Source organism: Cardiocondyla obscurior, linkage group LG16 (assembly GCF_019399895.1).
Source record: "Cardiocondyla obscurior isolate alpha-2009 linkage group LG16, Cobs3.1, whole genome shotgun sequence".
NCBI lineage: Eukaryota > Metazoa > Arthropoda > Insecta > Hymenoptera > Formicidae > Cardiocondyla > Cardiocondyla obscurior.
Window position 1 is genome coordinate 1,053,549 of NC_091879.1, and position 19,283 is coordinate 1,072,831.

General features: G+C 40.5%; 1 protein-coding gene across 6 annotated transcripts in view; it reads right to left on the reverse strand.

Moving 5' to 3' along the window:
* Positions 1–118: 118 nt before the first annotated feature.
* Positions 119–19,283, reverse strand: part of Salm (spalt major) — a 64,335-nt gene continuing 45,170 nt past the window's right edge. For 2 of the 6 annotated variants that reach the window (XM_070668016.1, XM_070668017.1), the window contains exons 2-8: positions 10,344–13,700; positions 8,025–8,158; positions 7,441–7,731; positions 6,544–6,862; positions 5,780–5,928; positions 5,387–5,560; positions 119–5,142 (exon numbers count right to left, since the gene is read on the reverse strand). In XM_070668016.1, coding sequence (XP_070524117.1) covers positions 4,750–5,142; positions 5,387–5,560; positions 5,780–5,928; positions 6,544–6,862; positions 7,441–7,731; positions 8,025–8,158; positions 10,344–13,700 — 4,817 coding nt within the window. In that variant the 3' untranslated portion in view covers positions 119–4,749. Of the gene's footprint in view, positions 5,191–5,386; positions 5,561–5,779; positions 5,929–6,543; positions 6,863–7,440; positions 7,732–8,024; positions 8,159–10,343; positions 13,701–19,283 lie in introns of all 6 variants that reach the window. The other 4 variants (XM_070668020.1, XM_070668018.1, XM_070668021.1 and 1 more) reach the window with 4 other exon arrangements.

Consider the following 19,283-nt stretch of genomic DNA (forward strand, 5'->3'; position numbering starts at 1 on the left):
AAGAAAAAAATAAGTAAAATATAGGTAAGTCAGAAATTGTCATTTAAAAAGAATTTGTTAAAGAAATTGTAACTTTTAATGAAATATTTTAATCATTGCGTGTAATAGAAGCACTGTGCTGATAAATAATTACGTTAATTTAAGTCTCACTGTTTCATCGTCATAATAATGGTTTATTGTTGAAGTGATATAGTTATAATGATTCGTAACGTATTTAACTACAATGATAGGTCTTTTATCTAATACAGTCGTGTTTATACATGGATTATACAATATGTACAGTAACTTAAGATCGTACAAGCAATACTTTTTCCTTTTTTTTTCTTTTTTTTTTGGACAATTTCACAGGACGATACGCCAGATCAATGGCCTTCGGGATATTTTTTTTCGTCTGCGTCACATAACGTTTCATTCGCACGTGTAAAGTATTCATTTATTTATACGGCGTACATGCGTGCGCGCCTCTTTAAATGCGTATCAATTGTTAAATTACGAAAATTTTGGTAATACACTTATGATGTACATCGACTGTTCACTAATTGCTTCACTATATGTACTTATCAACCATACACTCGCTATTTACAATACAATTTTTTTCACGTTTTTCTTGTTTTATTAATTTTTCCCTTGTAAAAGAATTGCCCCATCCTTTGACGAAGCACTCTTCCTTTCTTCGAAGCAAAGAAAAAAATATTACATTATCTTCCACAGAAAGACTTGTCATTTTTTTTTCTTTATCTAGTCTTTGAAAGATTGTTTCGCTCCTAAATTGTTACTTATGAAATCATTTATACAAGTTTATAAAAAATTATCTCTGACATTATAAAACAATTTTTTAAATTGGTAAATGTAGTAGTTAAGGACCGGGATTATTGATCGGTAAAATGTTTAAAGGGTCGCACATCAAATTCTCTCCCTCTATCTCTCTCTCTTCAATTACAAATAATTTACACCGCTGCTATTAAGATTACTCTTACACATCGAAGACGAATATGATCCGGCGATATATATTTTCTCATTCGTCCTAGTACACCTCTTTCGAACATAAAAATATAATCTGATTTGATAAGTACAAAACGTCGATATGCTTCGATGCATTAAGTTCAATCTTTTTGTTCCTGGTCAAGCCAAGTCTACCTCGACGACTAATTCGCAAGTTTCTCGACACACTCCCCCCTGCAGACGAACAAACACACAGTGCACTGATAAGTAACAAGCAGCTATCAGCAATTTTGATTTTTGATGGACGCGACGTATCTAAAAAGAAGCGACACTTCTGAGTGACATCTTGTCTTTTCTGCTTTTTCCTATCTTTTTATTTTTTATTATTACTGTTTTTTCTTTTTTTTTTTTTACTTTTAATTTGGTAACGTTACGCGACGAAAAAGAGACATCCAATTGATGCCATAATCGATGAATTTTTCTAACACTTTTTCTAACTTTGTTAATTCTCCTCAATGAGAAATCAAATAAATTATTCCGTCGACAAAGTGTTCACCAAAAAGCACATGTCTTTTCTCATTGCACGCACACATTTTCGTTACGCTGTCGTGTTGTATGTACCACTGTAATATTCGCTGTGTAAGATTGGCTTTTGTCTTAAAAAGAAGATACATAGAAGCTGTTACAAGAGTATTAACTTGTAAATATGTACATACACGTAGAATCAATTACACGTAAAATTTCATCCCGTGTCAGTCATACTGATTACGATACCATTTGCACGCAGACCTTCCATGAATTTCAGAGGTGATTATAAAATGTTCAAGTGCGGATACATTTATGAAGAAAGTTATTCGCAAATAAAAATAATTAGTGCCGCAGCGATAAATAATCTTTTATACGAATAAAACCGTTGTACGTGTGAGTATTTTGCACCTCATTACAAAGTCAATCATTTAACTTCACTAACTCACATAATGTATAACTGTTTATCATTAAACGTTGCGAAGTCCTTGAAGTATTTTTACTTACAAATTTTTTAACAAGTGAAATTTATACGTGAGTTTTAATATTGCTTCTGTAAATGCGGAGAATGAGTTTTGAAATTACAGCGAATATTTTTAAAAATATAAGTAACATTTTTCGCACGCAATGTTGGACATCTGAATACAATATGATGTGTACTGTTGTTTGTCTAAAAAAAAAATCTGTAATATTACATATGCGATATTATTAATTATTTGGTATTATTTATGTAAAGAATTACATTTTTTATGTGAATACGGTAGATGTTCGTAGACGATAGGTACCAGATTCGGAACTTTGCGAAAAAGGCGAATAATAAATAAATCATAAATTAGTGCATGTGGTAAATGTGTGGTATATGTTTCATTGGCGATGCTTCGATCGTTCAGTAATTAACTACATAACGATATAAGTGATAATGATTAATGTTACTATGTCAAAATGTTGGTTTCAATTGACATTTGATAAAAGAAAAGATTGCTAAAAAAAGAAACTGAATTACGCGCAATCAATATTGCAAGAGATGTTTTGTATATGTCATGCCGTTAAATTGTATCGAATGTCGTAGTAATGTATATTTTATTTACACGGACATGCGTTATTTACTAAAAAATCACAGATAAAAGATTAATATTTAAAATTCTTCTATAAATTATTATTAGAGAATAATTAACTTTCTAATAATTACAATCGCGTTTAAAAAAATATATTAAAACATAGCCAATGATATAGTCATCATATCTCTCTCATATTTGTATAAATTAACAAATCTTTGTTTCAAATTATTCCTAAAATAAAAAATAATTTTGTCGGAAGTTTTCAAAACTTTAAATAGCGTCTGGTGTCACTCCTCCAAATTAACAATACTCTGGGTAATTAATATAGACGGTGCATCAGCGAATATAAAAACAATTCCAATAAAACTTACAATAAATATTATAATAATTTTTATCTCTGCATAATTTAATATTATAATATTTATTACAATTGTTATATTTTATTACTGTAATTATAAAATACAATAATAGATGACATAACATTTGTAATAAATGTCATAATATCTTTCACTCTAATGTAATTAATATTTTAATTTCGTTAAATAATTAAGATTTACAATACAAACGACAATACAAACATCGCCGATGATGTATGGAGGATGGACGTTTAATTAGCAATAGTACTAAGTGTTGCTTTTTAATTATTCCACTGGTTCTGTGAGGCATTTGCAGACATTCGCCGTACATCGCATGCTATATATCCTGCATACATTCATTCATGCGTGTAAACGATAATAAATTTATTATCATTATTATAATATTATGATACAAGATATAAGTACATTGGTTTAGTGATTGCAGGCTGCTCCTCTCATATCACAGCGAGGGGCGTTGCCGGGCCCGCTTCCTAAATTACATCTATATAATCTATCATTCTCGCACCTGTTTCATTCTAATTTCGTTTCTTTTATCGCGCATACACATTGCATTCGTACACATTTGTAAAACAAACGGAAGCAACACATATACAATCACGCGTATATACAACTCGCATAATTGATGCTCTAATGCACCAGCGCTATGTAGGTATGTATACATATGTATATGTACGCATGTATATATAATCATGTATTTATATATTTATATTTATATGTATATTTTTATATCGTTATGTATATAAGTATTTATAACGTAGCCTTAGATAAACCCGGTGACCACCTCGCTGTCGCGAATGGACGGTCGAACTGTGTCGGGGGCGCCCGTAAGGACGCGACGCCACGTGTCTTGCGGCTCCAGAATGCCTACACTCGCCTTTCCTTCGCGAGCTGAGCTCAGTCTAGGCGTCGCGTTTTAGCAGGATACTCCCCGTGCGAGGGATTCGCGAATTGTACGTAAAATACGGTACACGAAGCTCGATCGAGCACACCCGCGGGATCAATATTTAAGCAGAACGTCTCGTCATCAGCCGCCCGTATCGTAGCAAGCGACGCGAAAGCTCGACTTGAATAAACGATGAGAACGCGAGCAGCCAGTCGCGGTGACGCGATCGAGCCTCGTCGGGTAGCGAGAGTTTCCGAATCGAGGTCGAAACACTCTCGGTGTCCTAGCCTACTCGGAAGCCGTCGACGGATCGATGGAATTTACCGACCCCTTTTACGCTTATTAAGACTAGCGCGATAATAGGAACATGGTGTCTTCGCTTGCAGACATTGAAAACCACTACCGGTTGTGGGAAGAGAGGATAGAGGGTAGAAAGAGAAAGAGAGGGAGAGAGAGAGAGAGAGAGAGAGAGAGAAAGAGAGAAAGAAGAGCGTAAGGATATGTCGTCACTCGTACGTGGAGAAATGCCATAAGCAACTGGATCACCAACTAGTTATGCTCAGTCGCGCAATAATCTCCGTTGATTATTCTGATCGTGCTCTACCGAGGTGAGAAACCAGGCGATCAGTTTCAAAGATTGTCTTCTTTCAAAAATGCACGGTTACGTCACGGAAAAAAATAGTCATGTTATACGTTACAATCGCTCTAATCGAGAAATCGTCTTCAAATGATGCAGCATTGAGAACTTCCATTTCCGATAAAGTGAAATCGGGATGAGTAGATTTGGTAGACCTTCGCCAATTGGGACGGAGGGATGGCGGGATAGAGGCTACCCGCTGTCGGCATTCCATTTATTTCTTCTTCTAAACTAATTCAGTCTGAGAAAATTATATCGATTATATTATCAGCCTCTTAAGTGGCGGAGATTTCAGAATTAGGTGGAAAGATATGTATCCTTCAGGTTTTATGCGGCTAGTCCTTCTCCTCTCGTCGGTGGTGGTGGTAGCCGCGCTGTGGGCGGTGTTGCGTCGTTCTCGTTTCTACTCGGCGTTTCTCGATCAAAGTGATGTTGCAGGGTGTCGCCAGTCCAGGACACGGTAGAGGACGTCTGATTGCCACCGTTGGATGACGCGCCGGGCGAATGCGAGGGCGACGGCGTTTGGAAGAGCATCGATCCTGAGGGTATTGCGGATTTGCCATCCAGAGGTCCGTTGCTGGTCGGCCCCATCGGTTGTTTGTCCAGAGAGAAGCCGCCTCCGCCGTATACCGAGCCGAATAGGCTTGCCGCATATTTACCGGCGTTCAAGGAATGAGGCGGTAACCCGTTGCTACTCTGAATCACCGAAATCTCGTTCAGCTGTAAGTAATGCACGCCGTCTGGTTAAGTTTATTCAGGAGCAATTACCTACAAAAATGAAAATAAACGACGATAGTTAATGCGGCTCTCTGCGATGCCTTTGGTTTACTCGAATACAATTAAAGAGTCGTTGACTAGCGTTACGTAAAGTTTAATTTTTCAAGCTTATAAAACTTAACAAAATAATTATTTTTTAATTATGCTAGCGGAATGGCCTTCCGCTTTCGTGCGACGTGAATATTACCTTTTGCTGAACGCCGTTAAGGAATGGCGCGGGAAGATACGGGTAAAAAAGATCCGGTCGTCGTTGCAGAAACTCCGAGTCCTTGGGCGTGATTGGCAGGGGAGGAATATCCAACGACATCCGTCGTCCTCGGCGTGATGTTCCGTTGGTGAACATGTGAGTACCCATGTGAACCTGCGTAGAAAAAGATAAGAAAAGCGATCAGAGGCGGTGTTGGCGCGCGACAGATTTCGATCGGGTAGGCGGCTGATCTTTCATCGAGCTCGAGCGACGTTTACGCGTATTGGCGTTAGTAGAAGCGGTAGCGGCTAGCTGGTGTTAGTAAAGACTTTCAGGAACTTGTAGAAGGGATTCAGACTTTTAACGACAGCTAGAAAATTAATGATGCTGTACCTTGAGGTTGCCTTTGGTGGTGAACGCCTTCTGGCAGACGGTGCATCGGAACGGCTTGTCGCCAGTGTGAGTTCTCATATGAATCTGGAGCGCCGAAGACGAGGAGAAATTCTTATTGCAAATCTGGCACAAATGCTTGCTCGGCACGCCTGCAAATACACATAACGGTTTCGCTAAACTGGCCCTGACTTCGTGACAGTGATATGCGATGGTAATGGCTAAAGAGCTGTTAATTTCGTAAAAAAAGGTTGCAGTCCGAGGAGCAAGACAGCTGCAGAAGTGCAAGGTGAATAGCCCCCAACATTTTAAAGGCACTTTAGTTTCCTCTACGTCACTAAAACAATATTTATACACATATAATACGAAAAATAGAAATGCGACGCCACAATAGTCACAAAAAAATCCAGCTTGCCCTGTATGAATTGCCGAATGAACCGCCACCAACGATCTAGCGTGTACACATACGTGTTCCAAAGCGTGTGAAAGTAATGAGCGGCAATGAGAAAGCAGGAGAAGAAGACTAACAAGCGTGTTGCGAAGCACAGCAGCATCCGGGTACTCCGGACTACGATCTTCGTTAACGAGAAGGAACCGCCAATCGCGACTGTCAACGCGTTAGCAATGAGATTGGGCTGCCGAGCGAAGCTGAATTCGGATAATACCGATGGCGCTCGATGAAGAAGCAGATTGAGTTCTCTCTTTCTCTCTCTTTTATCTTTTTCCTCTTCGTACATGAAAGCGAACGCGAACCAAGTTATACTTACTGGCTGGTCTTTTCGGTGCCGGTAGATCTCCCTCTGGCGATCTCTTCACTGGTATCGCGGACTCGATCGACGTCGGCGGCATCGGCGGAGGTGGTGGAGGTGGCGGAGGCGGAGGCGGTAGGCTCGAATCGTCAATGCACATTGGACTTCGGGAAGATGTTTCCTGGTCCTGTTGTTGCTGCTGCTGCGCTTGCTGCTGCGACTGCGGCGGCGGCTGCGGCGGCGGCGGCTGCTGCTGCTGCTGGTGCTTGGGGTCGCTGAACAGATGCGGCGGCATATCGCGAATCTTGTGAGTCAACATATGCTGCTTCATATTACCCTGCGCATTAAAACACGTTCTATTGTATTTAATTAAGTAAGTGGCCGAAGTTCCTAGAGAAGAACAGTCGCAGCGTTGTTATTCATGTGCGGCATATGCGTGTGCATTAGCGATATCTGCAAAACATTGCCGGCCAATGTCACCGTGCGATCTCGCCGAGGGTCGTTAAACTTTGATTTCCAGCGTGAAATTTATCTCGACGATTTTGTATGTATGTTTACGCTGGAAATACTTTACCCGCAAGATATTATAACACGCCGCTATATTATTTTAAAAATATTTTATAACTTCATAATTAATTTTATAATTTTATAAATATTTGTTCTACGCATTATTTACGCGCGCCTGTCATTCTGATAAAGTTTATCGCGCGTACTTCTCGCGGATGTATACACTGCTTAATCAGGCGATGTTTGCGTCTCTAATTATCGAGTTCAAATCGTCCGGTTCAATCGCGAGAAGGAAGAAATAATATTATTACGTGAACAGATAATTGCGACCTGGCCGTGACATTATCGAGTGTACGAAATCGTTGGAACGAACACGCGGGTACGCTTGCTGGTAGAGGAGGCTCTTACCAGGAAGACGTGGTCCGAGGGTAGAAGTCCGAGGGCGGGTGGCATCAGCGGGGGCAGGCGGACGGCAGGATAAACAGACGTCAGCCTTCGCCCCCCTCCTGTTCCTGTCCGCCCCCGGTTCTTCCGTTCCTCAGGCCGCCGCCGCCTGCGTTTCGGTTTTTCGCTATTTCCGGCGGCCGATCTCGCCGAATACGAGCGATTTTGGGGATTGGGTTGTGAGAGGATCGGACCCTTCGCGGCGAAGGGTTGGTCCGCGCAGGAACATACTTGCTGACTGGAATCATCGTCGTTCTGAAAGTACAGCAGAACAGCGAGAAGAATATAAAAGTGGTGTGAATAGACATATCACACGGGAGAGAAGCTTTGCGTGGCGTATAAAAATTAATTTAAATAGCATAACATTTTTTTTCTTTTTTTTTTACAGGATGCAGGTATCAAGACGATTAAACATAATCAACGGGATATCTCGACATCGCGATATGAATCACAAACAAGATGACGTACAAACGAGAAAGGGAATGAGAGATTAACAATTCGATTTCGCAATAGCGATTTCGCTTTCGTGGCAAAATAGATTTAATTACCTTCGTGGAAAAACCTCGATCGCATATGGTGCATTTGAAAGGTCGCTCCTTCGTATGACTTCGGTAATGAATCTCCAATGCAGATTGGCACGCGAACGTCTTGTAGCAGAATTTACATGTGGTGTTCCCACGTACTGCAACAAATTATATTTCTTTACATTTCCGATTCGACTTTTTCCTACGCGCGTATTGTTCTTTTTTTTTTTCCGCGAATTTTAAAACATAATATACCGTCTATGGAATGTAACCGATATCGTTTTTATGTAAATTTTATTAACAAATTAATTCAGCAAGAAATAACAAAGTTTTAATTTAGCATCGAATTTTAGAATGTTTATTCAAATGTAATATATTTACGTATTTTAATAATTAAGGCTACAAACTTTTAAAAAAGTTTTTAAAGTTTAATTATACTCGCATTACTATAACATAAAATAACTGCCGAAAAATTTAATTAAATACAATAGAATAGTGCAATAGAAAAGACGAAAGTAAATTGTGGTGAAAGAATAAATTGTGTACAAAAAAAAAAAAAAAATTTTATTTTCCCAATATTCTTTTCTAATAACATGTATTGTCAAGACTATTTTCCTGAGTACTGTAATAACGTTCAAATAATTACACAGGCTTCATATCTTTACTTTGCATTTAATAAGCATCGAGTGACTTCTTAATTATTCATAAATATCGTTATGTATATCAAATGGAAAATGTTTTTTATCAAATATAATTTTTTTTCTTTATCTAACTTTGAATTAATAATAAACGATATTAATACTTGTATTACGGTACTCAGAATTTTTATTTTGATAATATATATTAAACCTTTAATCGTAGGGTAGGATATAAGAAGGAAAATTTTCATCATTTATTTTAAAATCAAATTGGTAATTTTTCTATAAAATAATTATTTTGTACAGCATACCAATATGGTAAATATTCATGTAATATCATAACCGCTTGTAGTTCTTACTCGATATATTTTAATGTTTTAAATTATTTTATAGATATATTATGTATTGCTTTTTTCTCATTCATTAACAAGATATTAATTAACAAAAAATTTCTTAGATATAAATTTGGAATATTAATTCTACAAAAATATATATGTAACTTTTCTTCAACTATCTAATAATTATGAAACTTTCCTTCTTTTTTTTTCTTTCTTTCTTTTTCTTTTTCTTCACGTGGCAGTTATTAAAAATAAAAAAGTAAGTGCATTTATTAGACACTAATATATTGAACTGAACTATATTCTCTCAGTATTGCTAATTATATTATTAACAAATCTACATTATTAATAATAATAACGTAACTTATTCTAAACTTTGTCTCGTATACAACTTCTATACAGCATAACGTTTTATAGATCGTATACAAATTATATCACATTATTTTCTAACATGCACGTGAGTATTAAAAGTATTAAGTATATTTTAAATGATATGAAAAAGAAATTAAGAGATTTTAATAATAAAGCACTATTTTGGCAATAAAAAAAAAACTTGACGCATAAAAATAAATGATATTTAATAATGTGTGTCATTTTTAAGTAAGTTATAAACGTGTAACTATCTCTTTTAAATTAATAGAAATAATTTGAGAAATTATCATAAGTATTTCTTATCATTGCCCGCTATCTTTTGCTAGTCTTTTAAGATTTCAGACAAAATCTACTTGCCTTGTTTTTTGAATTTTTTTCCAATGCGAGTAGACATCAATCGTAATTGCATTAACGTAGAATCATTAACTTCCAGCCATTTATTTTTTTTTTTTTCTTTTAAATACCGAGGCCAAGAATCGTCACTTTTTTATTCTAAATAAAAAAAAATAAATAAATAAATAAATCGAAAATAAGCGAACAGAAAATGCTACTGTCTCCTACGCACGACGAAAATTACAAACACACTTTATACATGAAATAAACGTAACACGAAATCGCAAGAGATAGCGTAAATACAATGAGAAACAAAAATTACCGCGTAACATTATGGAATATAGAGAATTAAAATAAGGAGAATAATAATGTAGATATGTAACATATATAATGGGAGACAAAGAGAACGAATTGAAAATGATTAATGAAACAAAGGTAACGAGAAAGACAAAGAAGTAAGTATATAACGGGAGAATGGGAGTGCTAGGTCCAGCTACACCAACAAACGGGACATCAAGTATTAGATTGGAGAAGACGGATACGTCACGGAGATAGGTACGTTCGGTGACTGGACTTAGCGATTCGCGGCAAAGAATCATAGTTCGGACGAGGGACAAGGTGTAGCAGGAACCGCAGCCCGCCCTGATGCTAGCAGTTCCTACCTGCTGGGCCTCCGACAGCTAGACCGAGCGGATTGTAAGTCGACGATGCGGCGAGTACCGCCGAGGTGGTCAGCGAGGCTAGTGGTCCGCTGCCGGGCCCGCTTCCCGGGTTGACGGCATTCATCGAAGTGACGCTGTTTATGTTCGACGTGCCGATCGTGCTAGTGGTGGGAGCGGACGAGACCGCTTGAAGCAGCCCCGCGAACATGCCGAAGGGATTCGGTGGATGGTGCGGCGTGGTCTGGGGTGGCGGTGTCGGCGAAGCTGAAGCTACCGACGCCGGGGTGGACGAAGCGCGGGGCGTCAGATCGAGCGGAGCTCCAGAGGTAGGCGGGCTGGTACTTTTTTCGCTACCATTGTACCGATGAAAGGACGGCGACCTGGCCGCATTTACAGTCGTAGCCGTGGTCGTGATGGTTCTCACTTGATTTTCGAGAGCCGCTAGCGAAGTCGAAAATATAGGAAGCGTCACGTCTTTGTGCTCGATCGCGTCGTCATTTTCGTGATCTTGCTCTTCTTCAACTTCGACGCTATGCCTTTCGCGCATCATGTCGCACCTCTCGTCGTCCTCCCTGTGATCTTGCTCTTCGTCTTCTTGATCTTCCATCTCCTCGCTGTGCTCTTCCATAAATCTCTGCCGCTGTTGTTGAGATTCTTCTTTCGCTTCATCGCTTTCTTGTAATTGTTGCTCGATGGCCGCTTGCCTGGATGGAGGAAATCCTAAGGAGAAGCCCGCGCTGGTCGGATGTATCGGCGGAAAACCTTGCGGGAGAAAAGACGCCAGTGGATGGTAACCGGGCGGGAATTCGTTTACTTCCGCGGCTTGAATCTGTTCTGGACTGAGATCGGTGGGCTCTCCGGTATGGAGGCGTATGTGCTGTTGTAATACTAGAGCGTTCGTGAATTTCTTGTGACACACGGGACACTGATGTAACACTCTCAACGGCGGTTTAGCTCTGTGAACTCCCATGTGCGTTTTCAGATTGCCCTTCGTCGTGAATGCGCGACCGCAAATCTTGCATTTAAAAGGACGCTCGCCAGTGTGGGTACGATAATGCATAAGCAGCGCGCTTTTGCACGAAAGCACTCTGTGGCAGACAATGCACTGATTCGGATCGCTCAGTTTGTGCTCGATATTATCGACTAGTTGCTGCAGCTTGGACGTCTCCGAAGTTTTCGTTATTTCGATTAAACTTTCCCAAGAATTGTCGTTGCTGCCGGGCCGCGGCAGTAAGCTCGAATAAATCGCCGGATCCTTGGCCGGATCGATCATTTCGTTTCCGGGCGTTGTGGTCGGGCCCGCCTGCGTCGAGACAGGAAGATGAGGAATTTGATGATGAGCTGGCGGACCTGGGAAGAGAATTCCAGCGAAAGATGTCTGTAGACTACCGCTACTCGCGCTACTGCTCGCCGGCGATGCTCCCGGGTACGCGACAATTTGCTGAGTCGTCAAACGATTGATTGTACCTCTGCCCGAAAGATTTTCAGGTTGTTCTTCCGTTTCATCGTCCACTTCCATCTCTCCGTCACCTTCTAAACGCCCGCTGATTTTACTGTCCATACTGCAATCTTCGTACGTTTGCGGCTGGGACGGCGGATTCGCGGATTGAGGCGAATGGAGGTATCGCCTCGAGGTTTCTTCAAAATCTTCGCTCTCTTCTTCCGCGACTTCTTCCGCTTCTTCGGGCTCTCTTTTCGGTGTTATTCGCTCGACACCCTCGCGGCTCATCGGTCGCTGTTGATACTGCTCCTGCCCGGGCGATCTCTGTTCGAGTTTAATTTCCTCTCTCTGCTCGAGTTGCTGCTTTTGATGTTGCTGATGGAGATTATCGTGAAAGGAATGACGGGAATTTATCATGGCAGCGGGAGAAGGAGGGGACGTCTGGGGAGCGGAGGTTATAGGTTTACTAAGATTCTCCGGCATGTCTTGATCATCTCGGTGATTAATAATTGGAGATCGGTAAAGAGGCGTCATGTTGGGCAAGGCGAGACTCAAAGGTATGGGCGGTTGTGGCGGGATGAAGCCGTGCGTTGTTCCTGGATGAAATGAGGGATGATGAGAGGATGGTGGCGGCGGCGGCGGCGGGGACGGCATCGGTCTTTGCCCGGAAGCGATTTGCTGCAAGAGGGGCGGGTGGTATTTATCTAAATGTTCTGGAACGGGATTCGGGTTCATTTTAACGTGTGGAAATTTGGTTGTGTGCCTTTGGAAGTGGACCTTCAGGTTGCCCTTGGTCGTGAACCGACTGCCACATACGTTGCACTTAAAGGGTCGCTCACCTGTGTGGGATCGTATGTGGATTTGTAGCGCCGAGTCGCTACCGAAGACTTTGCCACAGAAGCGACATCGATGCTTGAAGAAGGGCTCGCCGCGACCGCCGCTCGATTTTGAATCGTAAGGAGACAGTCGCGAGCCCTTGCCTCTAAACGCGAGCTCGTCGGCCAAATTGTTGGCTAGTCCTTGACTCGCGTTATCCAAAACCTCTTGAGTACGCTTTTGAAGTATATCCAGAGTGTTCGGCTCGTGAAGCGGCGGCGGATCGGTATTCGTTATGATCGATGAAGCAAGGGAAGCGCTAATCGAGCAAAGCGGCGGCATTTGATGCGGCATCGGCATTTGGCTGCTAGTGGTCGTGATGACGGTCGACGTTGTGCCGGACGAAGATAAGGGTAGATTCAAGGGGGAGGCGCTGCTCGTCGACGTGGGTCGTTCCTGGAGCAGATTCGGCGTCAGCGGCGCCGGCGACGTTTGCTGATGATGACTCGGTGGACGAGAAGAGGGAGGCGACGTGAGATTCGACAATGGTTTTGCATGAATAATAGGCGACGACGAAGTCTCTTTGCTATCAGACGGCTCCGTCGACGATGATTGCATCACCGATTGCCCGTGAGTGATCAATAATTGTTGCTGCAGCTGCCGAATCAGCTGCAATTGTAATACCTGTTGATTCTGAAGGGTACAAAGCGTGTTTTCCAGAAATGCCAAGTCTTGCAGCGCCGCCTCGCTGTCCGCCCCAGTGAGGGCAGTCGCAGCGAACTGGGCGACCGCCACCTTCGTATTCTGAAGGGCCTCGAGGGTGACGTGACTAGTTCCAGCAGGCGGGAATATAGCGGCAGGTAGGCCGCTCTCCACAAAATTATTGTTGTTCTCCGCGTCTTGCCTATGATGTATTTGCTTGCGCGAGCCCTCCTCGTCCTCGTCCTGCTCGTCTTGCTCATCGATACCTTCTTCCTCATCCTCTTCCATATCATCATCGCCCTGATGAGATCTCGTCGCTGTGAGATCCACGGCTTCCTCACCACCTCCTCCTCCACCACCGCTCTCTTCGCCGTCTGATGTAAAGTCATTTTCTTCTCCTGCAAAAGAAAACAATAAAAATCAATAAATATAACGATTCCCTTTTTCCACCTACAGCTAATTCATACATATTATTCAATAATTATACAAGTTTACTTTTACAAACGACTTACTTAATAAATTGATAACATATTACACGATAAAGTCGGGTTTTTTTTTTTTTTACGTGACATACGCGTACGCTGATAGTCGTATAACTATTTAACGTTAGTCGTATAAAGGAGGGCAGATACATCAGCAGCTGCGCTTTTAAAGTTTCGCCTGGCGACTAAGCGATGAGCGCCAAGGTTAACATAAGAGATAAGTTGACATCCCATATACATATTACACTCAGGATGTACGATGAAAGCGGAATTCTTAATGATTGCGATATAAACGAGTTTCCGGTTCTTTATATTGGAATATATTTATATAGAAAAGTAATCATACATTAGACACAGAAAGAAAAAAAAAAAATTATATCTCTGTTTATTTAAAAAGAAACTCTAAGATAGTGTTCTAATAATATGCCACGCGTCAATTTTACTTGTAACGTTTTAATATTTAGTTAAAAAAAATGTACAATCAAGATCGAATAATAAAAGCTTGAATATTTAAATTAAAAGCATATCAGAATTTAAAAAAAAAATTACATTAGTTAAAATATATTAAAAATGTAGATAAAAATTGTCGCAAAATTTTCTTTCCTAATAATTATCTTAAATAATTTTTTTTTTAATTAATTTATAGTTAAAACTTGTCATTTATTCTTTTGCACAATTTATTTCGGGAATAAATTATGACAGCTTCTCAGGTAAACTGTTTAAGAGATTTAATACTACAGAACCGTGTTCAATTGGACATTAGCTTAATGGGTTTCATACTTTTCTTTCTTCAACTTTGTAGAAAATTGTTGGAATTTAACAGATGTGCCCCTGCCTTTTTCGCTTTGCAATTCTTTATAGTGCCGAACATAAGGCTTTCCTACAGAAGTTCAAAATATTCTTTAAAAAACAGTTAGAGAGAAATTGAAATGTTCGAAGACATTTTTTATGACTTGAACCTTATTGAAGAGAAGATAAAAACCTTTTTCGATTAGACAAAAAAAAGCACGTCTGATAAAATAGCAAAATAACAAAAATTAAACAAAATGGTTATATATTATTTAAAACTTTAAATTAACATATGCAACTCTTCTTTAAATTTTTCTCGCAATATGATAAGAAATTTCGGGCTCTTAGCCAAAAGAATTGGCCAGATTAAAAATATTTCTATTCTCCACATGCTGCAATGTTTAAGAAAAAATGTAATTTCCTTGAATAAATATTACAAAGCTTTTTCGATTTAAAATTATACATTTTATATAAATTCATGAAGTTTCTCTACGTTTAACTGTAAGAATAAATTTAAGTTAAAATTGACTGACTTTGAAATTCTTAAAACACACAATTTTAAATAATATAAATAATAAAATTAAATTTTATTATATTATTTATTTATTCGAGATAAAAATAGAGTGACTCGGGAAACTGATCAAATCGTAACACCGTCACAAGTTTGCTTTAAAGATTTATCATCTCGCAAGCAAGGATAAAATCTAGCTACATTAAATATAACAAAAAAAATATATATTATTTATGCTAATATTAAGAAGTTGTTTCGTCGATTGTCTCCTTCGAACCAATTCTAAACAAATTATTTAGTACGTTTGATCGAAGAGTCACTGTATTTAGCGCATATTTTTCATCACATAAGACCAAATTAATTCGAAGATCGTAATGAAGTAATATAGGCCTACTAGGTATTTTTCGTCGTCGAGTGTGTAGCTTCAATGGATCCATTATATGCCATTTCCTGCACATAAAGCCCCCGTCGGATCTTTCGTCGGCGTCTTCTGTCATTCCACGCGAAACATACCACACTGCAACCTACTGTCGGAATATACTGATAACGGTGTTTATCGGCCAAAAAGTCGACGCGATTGTAACTCAAGATAAAAACCAAGAGAGAAAGAAAAGAGAGAAAAAAAAAAAAAAAAAAAAAAAAAAGATCGTCCGATCGTCAAGATTACTCACGTGTTAGAAAATTCTAAAGAATACCAAGTGTTACGTGTATCGTACCATCAAGCGTAAGGACGAGAGGCAACTGATACCTAGCGAGAAAACTAGTCTCATGAGTATGCGACTCCACCATCTAGAGGCCCCTCTACCAGCTCGCTACCAAGAGCGAGGTGGTGGTAGCGGCGATTTTCTCCGTGTCCCACCACTCCGGATATACCGCGGCGTGAAACTTCCACCACCACCGTGGCATCGTGCCTCCGGTTATGACATGGAAGGCGGCGCGGTTCATAAATCAGGGGGAAAGGGGGCGGCGCCAGCACGAGCCACTCACCGTCGAGTTATTAATTATTATCCGGTGCGCCGGGAGCACAATAGCCGAGCCCGCGCAACCACCTACGCCGGCCGCGTTTAACCCTTCTATCTTCCTCCCCTCCGCCGGCTCTCTATCTCCTCCTACGCCGGGCGGATGGTCCCGGACCACTCGCCTGCCGATTTACGCTCGATTTTACTCGCCGCGCCGCGAAATAGATTCCGGTAATTTCGCGCGCGATCCCGACGATAAATTGCGCAGGGTGCTCCCCCCCCTCCCCCCCGGCGCGAGAGAGGAAGCCTCGGCGATTACGTGATTTCTGAAAACGATAACGTGGAATCGCGCGATGATCGATTCCCGCGTGACCTTCGTCGCGCGGATCCTGGGCTGCAGCTACGCGATTGCAGCTCGCTGAAATGATTTTTCGTGACTCCGCGCGATAGCAAAACGAACTGAGATGACGGTACGTTTTTAATGATAGCACGAAAAAAAGGGACAAAGTAGGTTTTCTATTTTTAGATAAAGATTTTTATCGGAACGAGAATGAAGCACCTAATTACCTGAGTTGTATCTTTTGATTGGTTATAACTATTAAAAATAAACGAGAGAAAGTAAAATTGATAACAGATCCGTAAATGATTAATAAAAACGATAATAAACCGACAGCGCCCACGCGTGACGGATTTAATTTCGCTGAGAAAGCTTTTTTCTCGAATTAATGATCGAGTTGTGTATGAGGAACGTGTAACCCACCCAGTTCTAGTCGTCATGTATTTTATTAGAACTAAAGACGTATTCCTGGGCGTGGCCGTATGAGTGGCTAAATGAGTGGCGAGTGAATGAAACATTTATCGACTCCGATATTTACAAAACCCATTCAATTCGCCTAGAAGTTAATATACATAGATTAGTATAATTGCACGGTGTAATCAAACCGATCATTAAAAAGCTAGATCAAAAACGCTATTCGGCGACTATAATTTTAAGCACACATATGTGCGTATCGTATTACACCAGTTACGTTACAAGTTTTGACCTCAGAACTGCCGGGTCTGAAAGAGATCCCGGGTTTCCGGTTGAAAGAAAATATGCAATCTGTAAACGGACCGGGCAGAATATTCTTCCGTTCATTTTCTGAAAAGAACAAGAGATACGTATCGCAATTTATGGAATATTAGAAAATAATGCACGGGCTCATAATAATTTAACTTTCACGAGAAACGCAGTCTTTTTAACACAGTCAGTTTAAGACTGTATAGATAAAAAAAAAAAAAAAAATAAAAGTGCAGGGAACAAGAATCTTGAATTAGATGCATTCTAACGTGTTACATTGATATTGAGTAAATAAAAAAAAAATAATAAAATAATAATAACCATCCCGGAGGCAATATTTTTCATAGCACGTCTGTTGTTACGTCCGATGAAGACGTTTCCTACGTTTGATCTTTCACCGTTTTCTATTCTCGAAATTTTTGACGCCCGTAACGGGCCTATTCCATTCATGGCGACAAGACGGCATTGTCATAGTGTTGCATTTTTGTCTGAATAGGAAAAGTGGTTTCTTGCGAAAAATCAAAATGCAATTTCAATAACATAACTGAAGAATGAAACTGCGGCACATGATTTATATCGAGGCAACAATAATCTTAAATTTGCGATGTGCAAGCGGCTCAAGGACAATAATGCTGGGAAGAAAAAAAAAAAAAGAAAAAAAATAGAAGGAAAGTAACAGCATATGCTAGTGAAACGAAACTATCTGACGTGTCCTAGAGAGAAGGAAATATTATAAGTTTGTGACACAGTAATATAATTCTTGAAGCACAAACGTTTTTAAAAAAGAAACTCAATTTAACACCTGTTTTGAAAGAGACATCTTTTTACAAAAGCTTTTTAAAGAAAAAAAAAATCTTTCTACAAAAATCTAGGAAAAAAAAAAAAAAAAGAAAATATATATTACACACATAAAAAGAGCGACTTCTACCACGCTCATTTATATATTTTACAAAAATAAAAATAAAAGTTTAGAGTAAAAAACATTTTAATTTTTATTAACAGTATCATTTACCTGAGAGAAAAAAAGATGTTAAATTTAATTCATACTACTCTTAATAATTAGCAAAACCAAAATTAATGTTTAATTAGAAAAATATTCGACTGTCGACATTTCGGAGATATTTTCCGTCATTTCGATTGTCTACTTCCTCATCGATTATTAAGCATATGATTAAATATATGTAAAGATAGTGGCCATGCTGTTTTCAAGTTACTAACCGGTTTCGTTTTCTCATCGAGGCGAGCGTTATTCATTCCCAATCTCGATTCGCGTTTTGTGATGAAAGAAACGGATCATGTGTCGTTCGGATTAAAAGAATTCTGAGCCGGGCATCTTCCTCGTGGAGTGCAAGGTCGGGGCAGCCGGGCTGCGAACGAGGTCGGTCGATGAGTGTCAACGACTGAGGAATCGGCGTGCGGGGGTCGTTGCTCTTCTCTCGATTTCGAGCCGCGCGTGTGGCGGCGAATCACTACACCCGACTTCGCGGCACATCTCGGCGTCGCATACGGGAAGGATCCCTGCATTCGCATTGACGGGGTCGAGTCTCGTTTAAATAAGTTAACAGTGGCGAGCTAAGACGAAGCGGTTCGGCGGACAGGGGGAGAGAAAGAGAAGACGAGGAAAAGGACGAAGGACGCGAGGCGATGAGAAAGAGACGGAGGACTGAGGAGGTCGCGAAGGTATCGAGAGAGCGAGAAGGAGAAAATTGCAAAAGGGACCGAGATGGAGAAAGCCAGAGAGAGCGAGAGAAAAAGAGAGAGAGAGAAAAGGGGGGTGGAGAGGAAAAGGGAGAAGAGAAGAAGAGAGAGCGAGAGAAGGCGAGCCAAGGGAAATTGCACATGGCGCCTCGCGATTGGCTCGCACCTGTCTCCTCGGACCGCCTTCCTTCAACCCCGATCGCGCGCGCGACGTGCCTACGTACCTAATACGCTTTCTTGCTCGTTGCATATAGTACACGCGGCGTATCGGACGCGTATATGCAATGCCGCACACCTTCTCACAGGTGCGCGGGGCATTGTGTGGCAAGGTGTTCGTACCACGGAGCCTTGTAATGAACCACCACTACCATCGTCGGGTACCGCACCACCATCGGCATCACCACCGCCGTCGTCGTCGTCGTCGTTTCACTCCCACCTCTCTCCTCCGCTGAAGAAGCTCGCCGAGTCGTTGGGAGCCGGAA